The sequence below is a fragment of the Eptatretus burgeri genome, chromosome 3 (genome assembly GCF_056783735.1).
Source record: "Eptatretus burgeri isolate ZD-2024b chromosome 3, Ebu_testis_v1, whole genome shotgun sequence".
Lineage (NCBI taxonomy): Eukaryota > Metazoa > Chordata > Myxini > Myxiniformes > Myxinidae > Eptatretus > Eptatretus burgeri.
Window position 1 is genome coordinate 27,024,918 of NC_140963.1, and position 19,689 is coordinate 27,044,606.

General features: G+C 40.7%; 1 protein-coding gene across 3 annotated transcripts in view; it reads left to right on the top strand.

Moving 5' to 3' along the window:
• LOC147029591 (inactive dipeptidyl peptidase 10-like) overlaps positions 1-19,689 on the top strand; it is a 594,191-nt gene that overhangs the window by 331,599 nt on the left and 242,903 nt on the right. For all 3 annotated transcript variants that reach the window (XM_085872742.1, XM_085872743.1, XM_085872744.1), the window contains exon 5: positions 8,539-8,613. In XM_085872742.1, the coding sequence (XP_085728868.1) occupies positions 8,539-8,613 (75 nt within the window). The remainder of the gene's footprint in view (positions 1-8,538; positions 8,614-19,689) is intronic.

A 19,689-nucleotide genomic window follows, 5' to 3' on the forward strand; every position in this document is an offset into this window, starting at 1 on the left:
AAACATAACCTCAGTCCACCTTCGGTGTCGGTGGTAATAACATACCATTTGGTTTCTAGTCACAAGTAATTATTTTGAAATTTAAAGTTGTTGAAAACGTACCTTCCATGATCACAGTTCCCAAATGTAACACATGCCGACAGGTTGGTGGTCTCTCCATCTTCTTCCACCTCCTTTTTGGTTTTGCACCCTCTGCCCTCTCGGTGCTTTGTCCTCCCACTCATGTATCTGCCAGTAGTCTAGTAGATAGTAGAAAAATCGTGCAAATTATGATACAAGCATCAAATTTGGCATTTCTGTTCTGCAGGGCTTTCTGATCAAATCTGCCCGATTGGCCATTTGAAAATCCAAGATGGCGGCCAAGTTGACTTTTTGCTTCGAAGTATTTGTGGTTGTCCGATTTGCATGATCTAAGTGTGGATTCCGATGTTTTCAAGCCTGCTGGAGTGGATTTTCCTGTTTTTAAAGCCCCCTGATGCACACTTTTTCAGATTTTGCACATTTGTTTATGATTTTCATACGTTTGCATGATTTAACATGTATGTAGTAGTAGCAACTTATGCATGGGGTGTAGTGCTAGTGGTAGTACTTTTGTTTCAGCAGTCAGCCACATCCCTTGGATGGACTACTGGCACTGGTCCTCATCACTGGCCCAACTCTCATCTATGGCTCCAAGAAGTTGCGAGTGCACAGCATCGGCCACACCCTGGTAAACCGCATTGGCTCGCGGGCTAAACTTGATGAGGGTAGCACACAGAAGGTCTCTGCATGTGATGGAGTACATCTAGCTCCAAATTTTCGAAGTGCACGAAGTTGATGAAACAGATGTTCTGATTGAATCCAGGCCACTTACTAGTCCGTTAATCAACATCTCCAGTTCATCGTCAAGTAAGAATTTCTTGGAGGAGTGATTGTCGGGCACTACCAAGGCACATTGGTGACATCACTGCTGTGAAACTCAGCATGGGGTTCAGTGTCAGTCAAGTAGGAATTGTATGTTGGCATCATACTGCAACAACTTACTAGTGTCCCACATGTTGCCTAATCAACTCCGGATTAGTTAGACAGCCGCACCTGAATCGACAGGACGTGCCAGCACGGGAGAGCTGAGTCAAGGATAACGGGGTTTTAATTTTCTGGATGGTGTACAGATCGCACAGGACTTATGATACTGGATGAACAATCGGACTAGGTGTAGGGCAGATGCATGAACCTAGTTGTATCCCATACAGGAAAGTGTCCATTATACATGTACAGCATGGTAAAAGGATAAACCCTCGATCCTGAACGTCATACTGGCCATGGACGTGAGTTCCACTGGTAAATCATGGAACACTGTCTGGACCAAGTGTTGCCTATGTCAGGAGGTTAAGAAAGAAGATCTAAAGTCCCCCCAGGCCAATCCTGCCAAAAGAGGAAATGATGGGTATGTGAACTTGGCAAGAAATATTCCTCTGTTTCACTCACTCAATGCACTACCAATCAAGCTAGACCCTGCAAGACTTGACGAAGGTGATGGGATAGAGGCAACCTTGAGACAAAACAAGGCACGATATCATGAGAGTTGCAGGCTTCTATTTAACAACACAAAGTTACACAGAGCTGAAAAAAGATCATTCCCTGCAGGTGCTAGTGATGAGGGCAGTAGAAGTAATATCCCACGAAAGATCCAAGAAGCTAAAACACAAGAATGTTTTCTTTGCGAAACCCAAGGGGGTGAGCTTAAAGAAACAATGACAATGAAATTGAATAAGAGAATAAACAAATGTGAAAAAACACTCAGTGATAGAAAACTCCTTGCCAAACTGAGTGTAGGAGATGTCTTAGTACAAGAACTGAAATATCACCCTGCCTGCTTGGTGGCACTGTATAACCGAGAACGAGACTACCTGAAGGCGCAGGAGCAAGAGAAAGCACAGGAGCACTGGAAGGAAGCATATCCAATTGCTTTCTCCGAACTGGTCACCTACATTAGTGAGATGAAAACTGCCAGTGATAGTACAGATCCACCCATTTTCAGGCTTGCTGATATGACCATGCTTTACAAGCAGAGGCTGGAGCAGCTTGGTGTTGAATCGCCTTATGTTCATCCTACTCGACTTAAGGACCAGCTGCTTTTTCACATCCCCAAGCTGCAAGCTCATCACCAAGGACGAGATGTTCTGCTGGCTTTTGAGAATGATGAAGGCTCAATCCTCACACAAGCATCCAAATACGGTGAAGCGATCCATCTAGCGAAAGCTGCTGGGATAATAAGACGAGACATGCTCTATCAAAAGTTGCATTTCAGCAGCACGTTTCCCGACACAGACCGAGAAGAGGCTGTACCACCATCACTTCTGCAGTTTGTATGCATGGTCGAACATGGCGCAGACATCAAGTCCCAACTCCAGCATGGAGCATCGAAATCTGACCTTTCTATATCACAGCTCCTGCAGTACAACTGCTTTGCCAGGTTTCTGAAACATTCACCAATCTCAGCCAGCATCCAACATTGATTCGTGATCTTGACCTGCAGAGGCTGGAGAGATTCATTGTCCTCATGTATGACAGATCAAGCGCAGCCACTGGTGTGGACGGAGCAAGACTGGATCTCTTTGCCCGCAAGCAGAGGCCGTACAACTCAATTCCACCAACACAGGCAGCCCTCGGAGAACATGCAAAGCGTGCAGCCTATCAGGCTGGGATCATCTGGGGCCAGGGAACCATCTCCAGTCCAGACACGAGCAGTCCCGCTGAATGGGGATGGACACAGAAAGGAGAGATGTGGCAGATATGTTGGACAACACGACCCCCTATTGCAGCCAGCTGTCAGGAACTGACCAAGTGTTCCTGTAAGAAAGGTTGCAACCAGAGATGCAAGTGCTTTCAGTCAGGGCTCCCCTGCACAGCACTCTGCAGCTGCATATGTGGACAGTCGCAGCTGGAGGAACATTCGCATGGTATGCATAACTTTGAACATTTACGAGCCAGGGCCTGGTTGCAGAATGGCCTCAGCTTCACATGACAATCATTAACGTGGTGCAAAATCAGAAAAAGTGTGTCAGGGGGCTTTAATAACAGGAAAATCCACTCCAGCAGGCTTGAAAACATAGGAATCCACACCTAGATCATGCAAATTAGGACAACTACAAATACTTCTAAGCAAAAAGTCAACTTTGGGAGGCTAATTTGGCGGCCATCTTGAAAAATGGCCACCATCTTGGATTTTCAAATGGCCAATCAGGCAGATTTGATAAGAATCCCCTGGAGAACAAATGTGCCAAATTTGATGCTTGTATCATCATTTGCACGATTTCTCTCAAAAATTGCTGTTATCTGCCCCACTACCGGTGCATGCAGTCCACCAGCAATCCCCTTCTTGTGAAACTCCCAAAATCCAGAATCACTGATCACCTCCACTCATTTTCGTCTTTTTTTTTTCACACCCGTAGAACCAACTTGCGCATTCTCTTTAATCTCAATCTTCCCTCCAGGTATTTAAGACAGCCATTCACCACCATCTCAGATCATCCCTCATCCAAAACCATGATCTTTTCTACACCTGTTAAACCACCCCCAATCTTCACCCCCCCACCCCACCCCACCCACCTCCAAATCGTGCTTCTGTATCCATCTTCTCACCCCTTGCATGCTCCCCTACTCCTCATCATTACCTGCATCCCTTGTTTGACTGTCTCCTTCTATTTTCTCCCTCGGCCATACCGTTGGCATTTCCCTCTTCTCTTTCTGCTGTTCCTTTGTTATGTTGTGTCCTGATCCATTCTGTGTTCGAGCTACTCCACAACCATTGACTCTGAATGCCCCCCCCCAAAAAAAAAAAATATAAAAACGTGTAAACGGGATAATCTGGAATTTTTCTGTTGCAACCTAGAAAATAACCTTTGTTCGCACAAAAATGATGAACACGTTACCTGTTTGCTATGCTTACTTCAATCAAGGATACAACAAGCCTATATAAGGAGATTGAGGCTCATTGGAGTGATGTGTGGAGGCTTTCAGAATTCAGTTGAAATTGAATTCAGATAAATTCTGGAATCTCCATTTTTTCTTCTCTCTCTCTCTCTCTCTCTCTCTATCTCTATCTCTATCTCTATCTCTATCTCTATCTCTATCTCTATCTCTATCTCTATCTCTATCTCTATCTCTATCTCTATCTCTATCTCTATCTCTATCTCTATCTCTATCTCTATCTCTATCTCTATCTCTATCTCTATCTCTATCTCTATCTCTATCTCTATCTCTATCTCTATCTCTATCTCTATCTCTATCTCTATCTCTATCTCTCTCTCTCTCTTTTTTTTAAACAGCTGAGCACAATGTCATTCCTGCATATATATTGCAAAATATTCCTCCGATTTTTCACTTTGAGTAAATGCTGTCACAATCATGTCACTGATATGTACACTGGCTGAGAACATGACTGACTTAGTATATGGAGAATGTAAAACAGGGAACCCTTTGATAATGAGAGTGAGCCCTCTTGTCAACCTCATTTCAATGGCTGGGGCCTCAAGGATGGCACATGCCTTCTCTCGCATCCCCCAGGCCTTATTTTGCATAGCTTATGATCCTTATGGCTATGATGTGCCTTCGACTGTAACATGTATGCCATTTCCTTCTTTCTGCACTTTATGAGGCCTCCGGACTCCTCCTTCCAAGGACACCCACTGCTGATGGCCCCATATTGTAGATTATCTCCTTCCTTTTCAGAGCTATGACATCTTTCCAAAAACCTGTGGCGTGAATGGACAGCAACTTTCATCCACTTCCTCTCAAACACATCCTCTGTCCTTCTGATTATAACTGGCACAATATGGACTTGCTTTTGCTTAGATGACACTTTCCTGTAATTTTTGATATCAGTATCTCATTTAACTTGTACGTACTTATCCATATTAAGAAGGGGAGATGCAGAAAATAGGGTAAAGTGGAGTAGATTGTTATGGGGCCCCGCAAGGCTAACCCCCACTTTAGGGAGGGGGGGGGAATGGCCTTTAAATGCTTGTGTGTGTACTTGTCCATATTAATCTTTGTCTTTTTCTTGAGCAAGTATTTTGCCATGGATGAATCCTGCTTCCAATTTCTGTTCATGTGACAGAGGATGTCCAAATAAAGTAAGATATGAAGCAACAATAATAAGGGCAATACACTTGTGGTTCTACATTTCACACTACATGACAAAATGTTCCCACTTTAGCGAAGATTTCCTTCAACGAACCTTTTTCTTGCAATACATCTACTGAGAGTGATGACAATGCTCGAACGAAATGAAGTTAAATGAAGTATTGTTCATGTATATCTTTTCACGGCATATGCACCTACATCTTCAAGGTCATTTTGATTTGGACTAAGATCTAAGAACTTGCTTTGCTTAAATTATTGGTAAGTCAATAGAAATTCATTGCTTTTTTAAAGTAAACTCAACGTAACCACTTTCGCTCAGCTTCTCCAACGAAAAATTCGCCTCTATTTCTCGTGAAACGGAAGACCGAGAAGGAACCCAAAGAAGTAAAGAGCAAAGAGGGAGTCATCAGGAGGAACCTGGATTGGATTTGGGTTTCAGCACAGCCACTCATCCAGGCACAGCCAAGTGAACCTTACAGAAAAATTTCTGCAAGAATTCACTTCTCCTGAGAGAGATAGACAACAAAACATACCCATCAGAGATGGGGAATCCACCGCCACACAAATTATGTGGCCAAAAAAAGTAATTTTTCAAGATGGCTGCCTGGTGGCCATATTGGATGTCCGACGGGGCCGAAATTCAATATGAACTTACTTCGTCCTGTTACCTATCCTCCCAGCAAGTTTTGGTCGGAAATGAAAAAAATTAAAGGCATATTTCACGATGGCATCGCTTTTCAAGATGGCTGCCTGGCGGCCATATTGAATGTCCGACGGGACAGAAATTCAATAGAAACCTACTTCATCCCATTAACTACGCTTCCAGCAAGTTTCGTTGGAAAAGAAAAAAAAATTTCGTACCGATTTCGCGATATCATTTTTAAAGATGGCTGCCTGGCGGCCATATTGGATGTTCGACATGGCCAAAATTCAACAGCAACCGACTTCGTCCCGTTACCTACCTTCCCAGCAAGTTTCATTAGAAAAGAAAAACAATATCCCCCTTCCGCCACGCAGCGGGGGATAAAAAAATTAGAGCCTATATCGTGATAACGTCATTTTTTTCAACATGGCTGCCTGGCGGCTATATTGGATGTCCGACGGGGCAGAAATTCAATAGAAACCTACTTCGTCCCATCACCTACCCTCCCAGCAAGTTTCGTTGGAAAAGAAAAAATTTTTAGGCCTATTTCGCGATAATGTCATTTTTCAAGATGGCTGCCTGGTGGCCATATTTGATGTTCGACATGGCCAAAATTCAATAGCAACCTACTTCGTTCCGTTACCTACATTTCCAGCAAGTTTCATCAGAAAAGAAAAAAATTAGAGCCTATATCGCGATAACGTCGTTTTTTTCGACTTGGCTGCCTGGCGGCCATATTGGATGTCCGAGCGGGCCGAAACCATGTTGGAAAAAGTTCCCCAGGGGTGAGGAACGTAGTAACCAAAAATAATTGAAATCAGATAAGCGGTTTTCCATTTATTACAAAAAACATTTTTTCAAGATGGCCGCCCCAGTCGGCCATCTTGGATCCGGCCATGCCCAAAATCAATAAGCTTCTTCCTTTTCAGGTGGTACATGTGTGACCCAAATTTCAAATCGATATGGCAAACAGTTTATGAGTTATCGCACTCACAGCTATAAATGTTGACGCCGGACGGACGGACAGCCGGACGGACGACCGGGTGACAATATCCCCCTTCCGCCGCGCGGTGGGGGATAAAGAGAGGAATAGAGAGTAAAAGAGATGAAAGAGAAGAAAAAGCAAGAATTAGAACGAATAAAGAGAATTGTGAAAAAGAACAACAACAAGAAGCCCACTCTCCTCAAGCAAAAAGCGGGGTTAAGCAATCGGTCGTAGAACATATGTGTCTACATTTTGTCATTCCCTTTTCTTTGCAACCACTTGTCGGATTGGCACAACATTTTCACCATAGATTGAAACACAGCTCCTGTGTCATGGGGAATAAGTGATTTAATTTTTTTTGTGATGTCATTGGTGCCTTTGTTATAACGTCATAATTACATACATAGAATGCTACATCCAATCAGTATGAAAACCTTTGACGGTCATCTGGGGATAAATTGGTCAATAAAAAAAAAATGATGACATCATTGGTTATGTGGTTCGGCAGCCATTTTTTTGTTGTTGTTAAACCTTCAAAAATATTCTTCTCCAAAACGGCTGAACAGATCGAGGTGAAACTTTTCAGGTACGACTGCTTATCCATGATAAACAAAAAGTTTCCCACCTATGAGGTCATAGATCACATTGTTTGGCAGCCACATTGGATTTACCCAAAAACATTTTAAAATCTTCATCACCAGAACGGATGGCATATCGAGGGGAAACTTCACACGTTTCCCAACCTTTGAGAATACTTGGGTGTTCATGAATAATTGATGTCAAATGGTTTGGCAGCCACATTGGATTGAAGGAAAGTATTTTTAAAACTCTTTCTCGAACCGCTGCATCAATCGAAGTGAAACTTCAAAATTATGATTGAGTAATGATGGGGAATATATGTTTTAAATTTCAACCTGATCATACGCATGGTCTGGCACCCCAAATTATAAAAATTTTTTCGATCTGGGTTCTTTTTTAAAATTTTACTTTGAATCAGGCTCACTTGGCTGTGTCTGGATGGGTTTGATGGTAAAGCAGTAGCAGCTGAAACCCGAGTCCTATCCAGATTCCTCCTGATGACTTCATCTTTGTTTTTTGCTTGTTATTCCTGTTATTATGTATAACCATTATTACTGTAATATGTTATTCATCCTCGACATTATCGCTCACTCTGGTCGATAGATGCAATTACAAATTTGCCGCCAGAAGAGTTGGCTCACACCAAGTCCTTCTCAAGATTGCATGGGATTCATATTCTCTGAATACCATGTAGTTGAACTAAATAGTTGAACAGGTGAATAAAACACTATAGTTGCTTCCAGTACACAAAGGGCCAAACTAGTTTAAATTACCATGTTTGCAAATAAGATGCAACATTCCATTTTTGGAAGCATCACAGCTGAGTTGACTTCATGCATAAATTTATATATGGATGATAAAGCGTGCTTACTTGTCTAAACGTATTAATCTTAGTCTTATGAACAACTACTTTCTGCCGAATCCGATTCCTAAACAGAGAAAATATAAATGTATTTTTCATGAAGAACAAAAACATCATTTCATAGATAAGTTTTATTGTTAACCTGCTGCTTTGGTTAAAACCTCAATGAATGGATTTATTGCATGACATTAACTATCATCATTGACGACAGATGGAAACTTAATGAAATGAACAATGATGATGAGAAGGCCTACTTTGTGTGTTCCTTTCCATGGCTTTGCTTTGCCAGCCATTGGAGAGATAGATCTAAGTTATGAGTGGCTGTTTCCTTTCTTTCTGCAGATTGATCTTTTGCAGTCAAGATTTACTGTGTCTCCTGATCAGCACTTTCTGCTACTCGCTCATGATATCCAGTCGGTAAGTTTTCAGCACATCTTTTGACACTTCTTGCTATGTGATTAAAGTAAATAAATAAATGTTGCAATTGTGATAAATTTTAGATGACACTCACATGGTGGGTGGCATGAGTTTTGCAAACACTAAATCTGGCATTAAAAAAAATATATCCTTTTCACTTATCCATTTCACGAATTTCAGAATCTGCATTTAAAATCCAGTCGTACAGAATACATAACAATTACAGCAGAGCACTCAAGTGCAATGGGAGTGGATGGTCATAATGCAGAGATAATTCAGCTGTGTACAACTCAATGGTTTTGGTGAACATTTCAAGACCAACTAAGTGAAACGCCACGTTAAGGAAGCTGGTAATTATTTTAATTGCAAAAAATAAGGCCCTGATTGAAAAACATTCATTTGCAAAAATTACACTCCACATATCGTGGTTGAATAAAATAGATGACGTAAGGTTGTAGAACTTGTCCTTTAATTATTATTTGGGCTTTCTACTGATTCGAAAAAATCTTTGTACTGTGAAAAACAAACAAAACTACTTGCCATAATTCCACCAGTTTGTGTATTTTCTACAAAGTTGATTGATTAAAGGGTTGGGTAGTCAATGTATTTTGTGTTTCATCTTCATTACCTCCTAAAGCCATGCCAATCCTACGACCAATTTGCATTTGGTCACTGACTTTGACACCAATACAAATGTTTATTACGGACCCTGGGCATCAAAAAGCTATATATATATATATATATATATATATATATATATTGAACAAACAGTTTAAAATGATGCACCTCACTGCCATTAGCACATTTAAATTGCATCATATGTGCCAATAAATGTAAATTGTTGCTCCGAGCTTGCCGGCTCGATGACAGAAGACGACATTTGCATATTTGCCACCTCCATCCCTATTCCGGTTAGAATCCCATGCGGGTACGGGCAACTTTTCGTTGAATCAGTGACTGTTTTGATTTAATTTGATTTATCTCAAAAATAAATGTCATGATCTGTCTGACTGTTGATGTGGGTCTGTGTGTCAGTGTGTATAACACCAATCACCCCAAAACTTTTGGGCCAATTGCCACAAAACATGGCACATGGATAAGTTCGAGATTGTGGTCAACATGGGTGACTTGGTTTCATCTGTCGTCACGTGGATTCGGGAGGGAAGGTCAATAAAAATTCTCTATGTAAATGTGTATCATGTAGCCCCACCCGGTGGTGGTGGAAGAGGGTATTGAAAGTCAGCTGAGGAGAGAACTTGCATTTTTGCATTGTACATGTCCCCAGAGAGTGGGAATCTCCAAAACCAACCTGCACTAATCAGGGGGAGGGGGTGGTGGGAGTCCAGAGGGAGGGGTGTGGGAGGAGGCAGGGGTTGGAGGAGGGAGGGGAAGGGATAGGGTGGGAGTCCAGAGGAAGGGGAGATGGGTGGGAGGAGGCAGGGGGTGTGGGGTGGGAGGAAGCAGGGGGTGGGTTGAGGGAGGGGAGGGGAAGGGGCAGAAGGAGGGACCCGGATATTATAATTATGACCAGGAAATGCTAGTTTTATAATAATGTATTATTATTGTTATTAATATGATTGTTACTTTCAGGGACCTGTGTCTATTCCACATAATTTAAAATGTGACTTGAAGTCCTGAACCCCCCACGTTCCAACTTAAAGTCCTCACCCCCCAACCCCAAGTCCTCTACTCCTCCCTCTGTCCAACCCCAAGTCCTCAACCCCTCCTCCACCCAAACCCAAGTCCTCAACCCCTCTCACAACCCCAAGTGATGCAATCTTTTACACCACTTTATTTGACACATTACATTCGTTCTTCATGCCTGGTGTTTGGTTCCTTTATGATATCCTTAAAAACAGTACGTTTCCTTTTTGGAATGATTTTCAATTTTGATTGACTGCTAGAGAGGCAGACAGAGTAAAACAATTATCTCCTCTCTGCACAAGCACAATCAGGACAAATTCAGTCATAGTCGGCTTCTGCTAATCTCCAGGTTTGTTTTCCGATTCATGTTCAATATATAACATTCAAATGAAATTAAGTTTTTCCTCAAACATAAAACCACACCCAAAATGGCGCCAAGCTGCTCTCTGCACGGTAAATGTACATGAGGTAATTTGTGTGGCGGTATTCAACACCAGGGTTCACCAACCGCTGCGCAGCCTATTCTCACGAACAAATATTCTTCTGTTAATTAACACGAGTTCCGCTCCCAATGATGGCCTATCTTCCTCCTCGAACACACAACAGGATAACGCCAAGTTATGGCTGAGAGGTGTGCTCCTCTTCCTCTCTCTCTCTCTCTCTCTCTCTCTCTCTCTCTCTCTCTCTCTCTCTCTCTCTCTCTCTCTCTCTCTCTCTCTCTTCCATGAACGTACAACTTTACAACTCAGCCAAACAGTAATGCTCGCGTCTTGCTCCAGCACACGGGCAAATTCACACAGCATGAACACAAGAATCACATAGCCTTCTTCACCGTGTCAAGGAGGGACCAGGCAGCGAGTCCCTCTTCTCAATTGCAAACCTCACCCAACTATCCACTCTCCGATCATGCCCTCTTCTCCGACATCACACTGACCAATCATCAGCCTAGGCGTCATGACTTGCCGGTACCAAGCCGAGAAGGCAGGGTTTCTTGCCTGCTCAGAAATGTTCGGGTCTTTTGTTGTTGTTGAAAACGTGGTTCTTTTATTTTTGGTTTTGTAAATACAAAAACATAGGAAAAAGTCACAGGGGCCATCACATACTGGAAGAAATTAGCCTTAAACCCTACCCAATTAACACAGCAACGGCCCCCGTGCAGTGACGCATAACAATCTTAAACTGACAGTTTCCCAAATTAAATTACATCGAGATGTCTCCTGCTCGACCAAGGACCATGCTAGACTTTACAATCTGACCTTTGCGATGAAATTCCTCCATCTACTCCACAAACATAATATTTTTGGGATGAGGTGGTTGTGTAAGATCGCCTTCCTGGTTGAAATGGGGAAAAACATCAAATGGAGAAAATATTGGGTAGAGAGGATGATGGAGAGTACAAGAAGTTAGGAATAATCAAAAACAAGAGGGGAACCATGGTTTGGAGGAAGGAATGAGAAAGGGAATTTCTAATGATGTTTCTCTGATCATGTGTTTTCAACCTCGACAACACTGTTCTGTTTAGTGATTGGTAAATAAATCCATTTATTTCATTTTTACATTCAGACTGAAGCTGCACATGGAGATAATTGCCCAGAAGACACTTTAAAATGGTCATAATTTTGTTTCCAAAATAACCTGCTCATGCATCGGTGCAAATATAACTCTCCTGATATCAGGGAAGACATTTATCTGTAAGGAAGTTGCCATAATTTGTGGTGCATCTGTTGTTTGTGATTTGTATTTTCTTTTTGTACATCAATAATATTTTTACCTGTGACATGTCGCAGGTCTGCAAGAGCTCCACATGATTGTTGTTGTTGTTTTTGTTGCTGTTGTCATTAGAGTTATTGTTGGGGATAATTTTTTGAAATGTGAACCCATTGGTCAGATAGCTGACAGACCCCACCCACATTTTCACTTGACTCCACCCACCAAAATAATGTCCGCCATCTTGGTTTTCTGGTGGGCTGAGCACATCAGGCCTGGAGACCTCTGCTGATAATTATACACTGTTCGGGCGTGTTGCGTCAGATTTCCATTGGCTTTATTTGGGTCGAGTGTTACTCACAATGAGGGACTCTGAAAATAAATTGTGAGTAATCCATTTTGTTTTATTATATGTCGACCACACGAAGACCATGGCTAAGGGCCTTGCAGCTTGTTTTGACCAACAGATTAAACAATTCAGAAAAGGGAATTTGAATTTTATTAAATCATTATGTAACATATCCTGTAATCACAAAGCAGAAGTTTGAACAAATGTCATTCTCCTTGTTTGTGCTTTCAATCCTGTGTAGCACAAGTACATGTCGATTTTAATTCAATTGCCTCTTAATGCTGTTCAAGATGAATGCAGAACGCTGCAGTTTCCTTGCCTTGGAGGCAATGTAAACCCAGTATGTCTAATATGCTTTCTGCTTTTCCCTTATTGTCGAACATCATCGTTTGGCAAGTAACAACATTACAGTTCTGCACAACGAATTAGAATATTGCTGTGCCAAGCTTTTGAGATAGATACAGTGGCCCTTTGGCTTGATTTTGACTGTAATAACAACTCTGAAAGGCTATAAGACAGTCCATTAAAAACCTATCAAATTTTCTCCTCCAGCAAATCTCTTTTGAGGATAATTGTGCATTCAACTCAAAAGTTTGAAGAAGGCAGTCTTTATTTAAATAGATAAAGGCCCAATTGTTTTCATCACTCAACTATTTCCAGTTGAACAATTTGTTTCTCTTCTGTAATCCTTTTCAATTTCATCTTTTGTGAAAAATAATAAGTTATGACTGCCAATGATGAAGGTGAATATCTAAATTTGGTTACAAAATAGAGAAGCTTTTGTTTCTTTTTTAAAGTCATTTGAGTTGTTGCTTTGTCAATGTTTCCAAATTGGAAGAAATCATTTAAAGTTTCAGAGAAAATCCAACTTGTTTTGTCAAAGTTTGATAGTTTTCGAGTGATGAGGCTTGATGGAATTAATCCCTTCATCTTCACATCATCTGGCTTGCATGACAGCTTTTATCATTGTGCTTTTTATACGCCCGATATATATATATATATATATATATATATATATATATATATATATATATATATATATATATATATATATATATATATATATCGGGGCGTATTATTTTAAATGTTAAAGTATTAAATGTTGAAATATTCACCCAAAATGGGAATAATATTTTTGTTCTTCCTGAGTTTTCAGTGAGGTTATGGAATCAATAATTTCATCCAGTAGCAGATGCCATCTCAACTCTAACTCTATTATCACTGACAATCAATTTGTATCTTGTTCTGGTTACCCTTCTATGGACATTTTGTTACTTCTTTTTCAGCAATGAAAGGATACTTTAGATCACAAATAAGAGGTAACAATAGTCTCAGAGAATTTTCTAATTTATTTGATACCATGTGAAACCCTGATTTTACTTCCTAACCTGACTTCATGTGCATGGTTCTCAGTTCTTTCTCTCTCAAAGACAGTAGCATTGAGAACCACAATCACAGCTGCTCTTCTTTATGATAATATAATAGTCCTTTAGTATGCCTTGTGCATCAATGCCTTATGTGATATTCTTGTTTGCTTGTTATTTAACTTTGATGATTATTGCACAAAGTTTGCTGTTGTTCCTGTGCCATGCAGTGGTAAAACATTGATGATCATCTCAATCTTCAACTCCAAAGATTTCTAAATTGTTTTCAATTATAAGTACATACATTTCAATCGTTTTTACCATTCTTTTTTTCAAAGAATCAAATAAGTCTTGTCTGTTCATCTGTGGTCACATTGAAGCGAATCAAACGGAAGACCAAGAAAACCCGTTGAAGTAAAGAGCAGAGATGGAGTCATCAGAGGAACCTGGATAGGATTCGGGTTTCAGCTGCTACTCCACTACCTTCAAACCCATCTAGGCACAGCCAAGTGAGCCTTGCAAAAAAAACAGAATTCTGCAATAATTCACTTCTCCTTAGAGAGATAGACAACAAGAGAGGAATAAAGAGTAAAAGAGATGAAAGAGAATGAAAAACATGAATTACAATGAATAAAGAGAATTGTGAAAAAATGTTTTCGAAAGAAGAGTGAAAGGAACAAAGAACAAAGATGTCAGGAAGAACCCAGACAGAGAGCTTTCAGCACCTACTCTCCAGGCTCAAACGCAGCAACATGTACAAGCTACTGAAGTTCTCTTGATTCTATTGAACCCAAAATTTCCTGGGACCTTTTGTTAGAACTTTCAGGCCTCAAAAATGGTTATTCATGCTTCATTATTCTCTGAGCCTTTTTAAAATTTATTTAGAATCATCTTTTATTGTTAATATGGCTTTAATCCACATATCAATTATATATGCTTCACCTCTTTGGACTGAAGCACCTGCTGCTCATCAGCTATCTTAAATCTTGTGCTCAATGCATTATAGTTATTATTGGTGGTAACTGCAAGTAAGGTGTAGTAAAAGGCTGTTTTGTTTTTTCATAGACTGTTATCAGTGATGGTTAAGACACATTGTGCTGTGGCCTAACTTTATCTCCTCTCTGTATTATTTATGTACCATCTGCAGATCTGGAAAGTACAATAATTTGATTAATTTTAATTATTCATGATATAGCAATGGATCTCAAACTTAGTGTGGCATTGTAGTTTTCATGTTCCAATGACACTAACAGCTCCACAACCAGCATTTTCACTTTGTGCCATTGACAGCAGGGTCAACCATACTTGGAAGGTGAAAGAGTAGAAACCAGTGAATATAATCATTTTGGGTGAATATATTCTGACTACCCAAGAAGAATAATGACTGCTATACCATGATAATACGCTATGACGACTATTGCCAATATTACTTCTTCATTCATGGCCCCATTTACTCCCACCTTCATTAGGGGTTGACCGAGAAACCTTTATGGACCAAATCTGTCGCAAAACAGTTGGCCAAGCCTGACATTCGACTATAGTTCTCAGGAATTTGGAATTTGTTCAGGGATAACTCACCTACTGTTCTCACCTCCAACTCACCTATATTTAATGCCCAGCATTGACCAATGCTAACAGAAGGGGTCCACCAGATAACGTCCTTCTGATGGATGGCGCACACATGGATGTATTGCTCTGCATGTGAAACATCAGATTGACAGTTATCACGAGGTCGATAGATCAAAGGTTAGATGCTCAATGGCAGGTGCACTTACCTCAAAACTCTCCTGCTGGAATTGAACCACATTACCAGGGATGTTGGCTTCACTTGGGCTTAGTGAAGTTAATTAAGAAGGGGGAAATTTATTGCAGTTAAAAACTGCTGCATTATCTTGACAAGTAAGGTACTCCTGGAGTTGAACTCTTGATAAAAGCCATGTTCGCTGGATATATTGTGAGTTATGAGTATGTCTGACAAAACTCCACAACTGATAATGAAACTGACAAGCAAATATCATGTCTCCACCCAAATGACATATGTCAAGACGAAGAAGTGGAAAAAATATATGAACAAGTAGAGGGATTTCTAAATGTGAATGTAATCCATTAATTAACAATAAAGAGCAATCAGAGATTGCACACCCTTGCCAGAACTTGTTTTGTGTAGTTTTGCGTGGTGTATTTTGTGTGCTGGTGTTTGTGCACTGGTGTATTATGTCATTATGAAGAGACATAATTCGAACTGCCACTTTATAACTGCTGGCAATGATGATTGGGTCCCAATATGTCCCATGTTGATGCACCCTGCCTTGATTGGACACCTGACCCTGACCCATGACTTTTTTATTATTATTATTCAATTGAATTTAGAAAGGAATTAAAATCAAATGGATGAACAAATAGGTCCAGTCCTGCATTGGAATCATCAGAAGGAACCCAAACAAGCAAAAAGCAAAGGTGAAATCAACAGAAGGAACCTGGATACAATTCACTTTTCAGCTGCTACTCCTCTCCCCTCAAACCCATCCAGGCACAGCCAAGTGAGTCTTATTAAAAAAATTAATAAATAAAATCTAAAAAACAAAAAAAAGTAAATAATGTGTCCGATCAAGTTGAAATTTAAAATGCATTCCTCATCTCTTACAAGATCATAATTGTGAAGTTTCATGTTGATTGACTAAGCAGTTCCCCTCGAGATATATATATATATATATATATATATATATATATATATATATATATGTATATGTGTATATACTGTATTTCAAAATATGAATATATATATATATATATATATATATATGTTTATATATATGAATATTTATATGTTTATATGTATATATATATATATATATATATATATATATATATATATATATATATATATATATATATATATATATATATATATATATGAATATTTATATGTTTATATGTATATATATATATATATATATATATATATATATATATATATATATATATATATATATATATATATATATATATATATATATATATATATATATATATATATATATATATATATATATATATAGTGTTACGGTTGTGGAAATTCGCAAATCACCATTCAGGTCCCGTAGGTGAGATATCTCGAAGTACATGTGTAGTGAGCCCCAAACCCATTGTTTAGAGGGAATAAATGTGGCTGCGCATTTGGGCTGCGATGCTTTGAGATAGCCGTTTTTCTGTTCTATCTTTATTTTGAACCAACCACGCTCCAACCGTCAGACAACAACAACAACAACAACAACAACAACAACAACGCCAACAGCCATGACCTTTACCTTCACAACTCGCTCCTGCAAACATCGCATCACCGCCATTCCAAACGGCACCATGGCCATTGGCCACCGCCGGAAACCCTCCACCACCTTCACCTCCCTCCTTCTACGGCCATTCCCACACCACCTGTGAGCGTCGAGCTGTCCTGGGCTCGTACAAGATACGCGCCGAGCTGCGAGTGCAAATCGCGGTCTTTCCGAGGAGAATTCGGATCAGGAATGCTACACGCCCACTTCTGATCCGTCCAATTAGGAAGCGCGAGGCGGCTTGGCCCTGCCTCCAGGCGCGTCTGTCTGGAATCGAGATATGCAAATTCTAGGATCAGGGGAGATTCACGCGCCTTTTCCTCTGTCCAATGGGCGAGCGTGGCCCCGCCCCCGAGGTCATCCTGATCCGGAAATTTGCATATTGTTTTCTCCTGCCGGCCTATAAAACGGCGAGCGCGAGGCGAATAAGAGAGTTGTTGCGCGGAGAGTCAGTTTTGGTGGCAGAGAGTGGAGTCGGGAGACGGATGCAGTCAAGCCGGGTTGGAGAGCGGAGTGGAGTCGGGAGGCGAAGGCGTCAAAGTGGTTTTCTGCAGTCGGCTGAGGAGAATTGGGGGAAGAGTCCAAGGAGATCGGGTCCGAGGCAGGGAAGACGGCGGTCGGCGACGAGGTCGCGGTGGGATCGCTCGTCGCGGGACCAAAGCCAGCCAACCATTCTCCTTCCCCCAGGGCATCAACAATTCCCCCCCTTCCCCCCGCACTGAGATAGTGTGAAAAGGGGGCCCCGTTCCCACCCCACTCCAAGCGGTGCCAACGAAACCCACGAAGGAGCACGAAGTCGGGGCACCACCGCGCAGCCACATTTGCGGCTCATCACGAGGATGCGGGTCGGACCCCCCTGGTCTCGCGGGCCTGACCGCTCCTTCAGGTCCCGCGCACACATTGGCCTACGGGCCCGTCTGCCAACTTGCCTATGAGGGTGGCTTCTTTCCTTTGCTTTTGAGTAAATGTGTGTCGGCGCCGTCTGTGAAGTAAAATCGTATAAGTGCTGCCGTGTGTACGCGTATTCGGGAGTATCTCTGCGTCATTGTTTCTTTTGTTGCATTTGATATATGTGCATTCTGTTTGGCTGTATATGTGTGCTCTCCGTGTGCCACGGAATAAATGTGCATTATGTTGAACTGTTTTCCCGTTTCGCTTCGTCTTTTCTTTAATTGAATCTCCATCTTGCTTCACGTAAAGGGTTCGTTCGTAGTGGGCTTAAAACGCCCGATAATTAATCGGAACCGTCGAGGCCGACGATAACACCACTCGGTTATCCCGATAGCACGGAACGGACCGCTTAAGCGGTTTGTGTCCGGAGTCGGCCTGCGGAGAGGTACGATCGCCCGGTCTACCATCCGCGTGGGTACTGAGGTAAGTCGAGTTTGGCGAACAACCCTATTCTACGCGGGTGGCCGATTGGCACGATTGTGGTGAGGTCGAAAGGCCCACCCGTGACGACAGAATTGTCCGTCCGGTGGGCGACGTGCCGCGATTCGAGTCACGTGGCCGTTCGCACGCCGGCGGGCGCGAATTCGCAAATATATATATATATATATATATATATATATATATATATATATATATATATATATATATATATATATATATATATATATATATATATATATATATATATATATATATATATATATATATATATATATATATATATAAATATATATATATATATATATATATATATATATATATATATATATATATATATATATATATATATATATATACATATATATATATATATATATATATATATATATATATATACATATATATATATATGCGCCTGGTGTTGGCGCAGTGGTTTGGGCAGCAGCTTGGGGAATCCAAAAGGTCCTGAGTTCAAGCCCCGTTGGGCCACTGAATTAATACACCAGGGGGTTGACTCAGCCTGTCATCCTTCCGCGGTCGGCGAAATGAGTACCAGTGTACTGGGCCGGTGTAGACCCCGGTTAAAATAGGTGTACCATATCCCTGTGTCGTAAGAGGCGACCAGGGTTGCGTCAGGAAGGGCATCCGGCGTAAAACATGTGCCAAATCACTATGCGGATCATATGGATGATCCGCTGTGGCGACCCCAAAAGGGAGCAGCCGAAAGAAGAAGATATATATACATATATATATATATATATATATATATATATATATATATATATATATATATATATACATATATATACATATATATACATATATATATATATATATATATACATGTACATATATATATATATATATACATATATACATATATATATATATATATATATATATATATATATATATACATATATACATATATATACGTATATATACATATATATACACATATATATATATATATATATATATATATATATATATATATATATATATATATATATATATATATATCTTCTTCTTCTTCCTCTTTCGGCTTGCTCCCGTTAGGGGTCGCCACAGCGGACCAACTGTCTCCATTTCGCTCTATCCTCCACATCTTCCATTGACACTCCAACCACCCGCATGTCCGCCCTCACCGCATCTATGAACCTCTTCTTTGGCCTTCCTCTTCTCCTCCTGCCTGGCGGCTCCATCTTCAACATCCTTCTCCCGATATACTCCGTTTCCCTCCTGTGCACATGTCCAAACCATCTCAATCTCGCCTCTCTCACTTTGT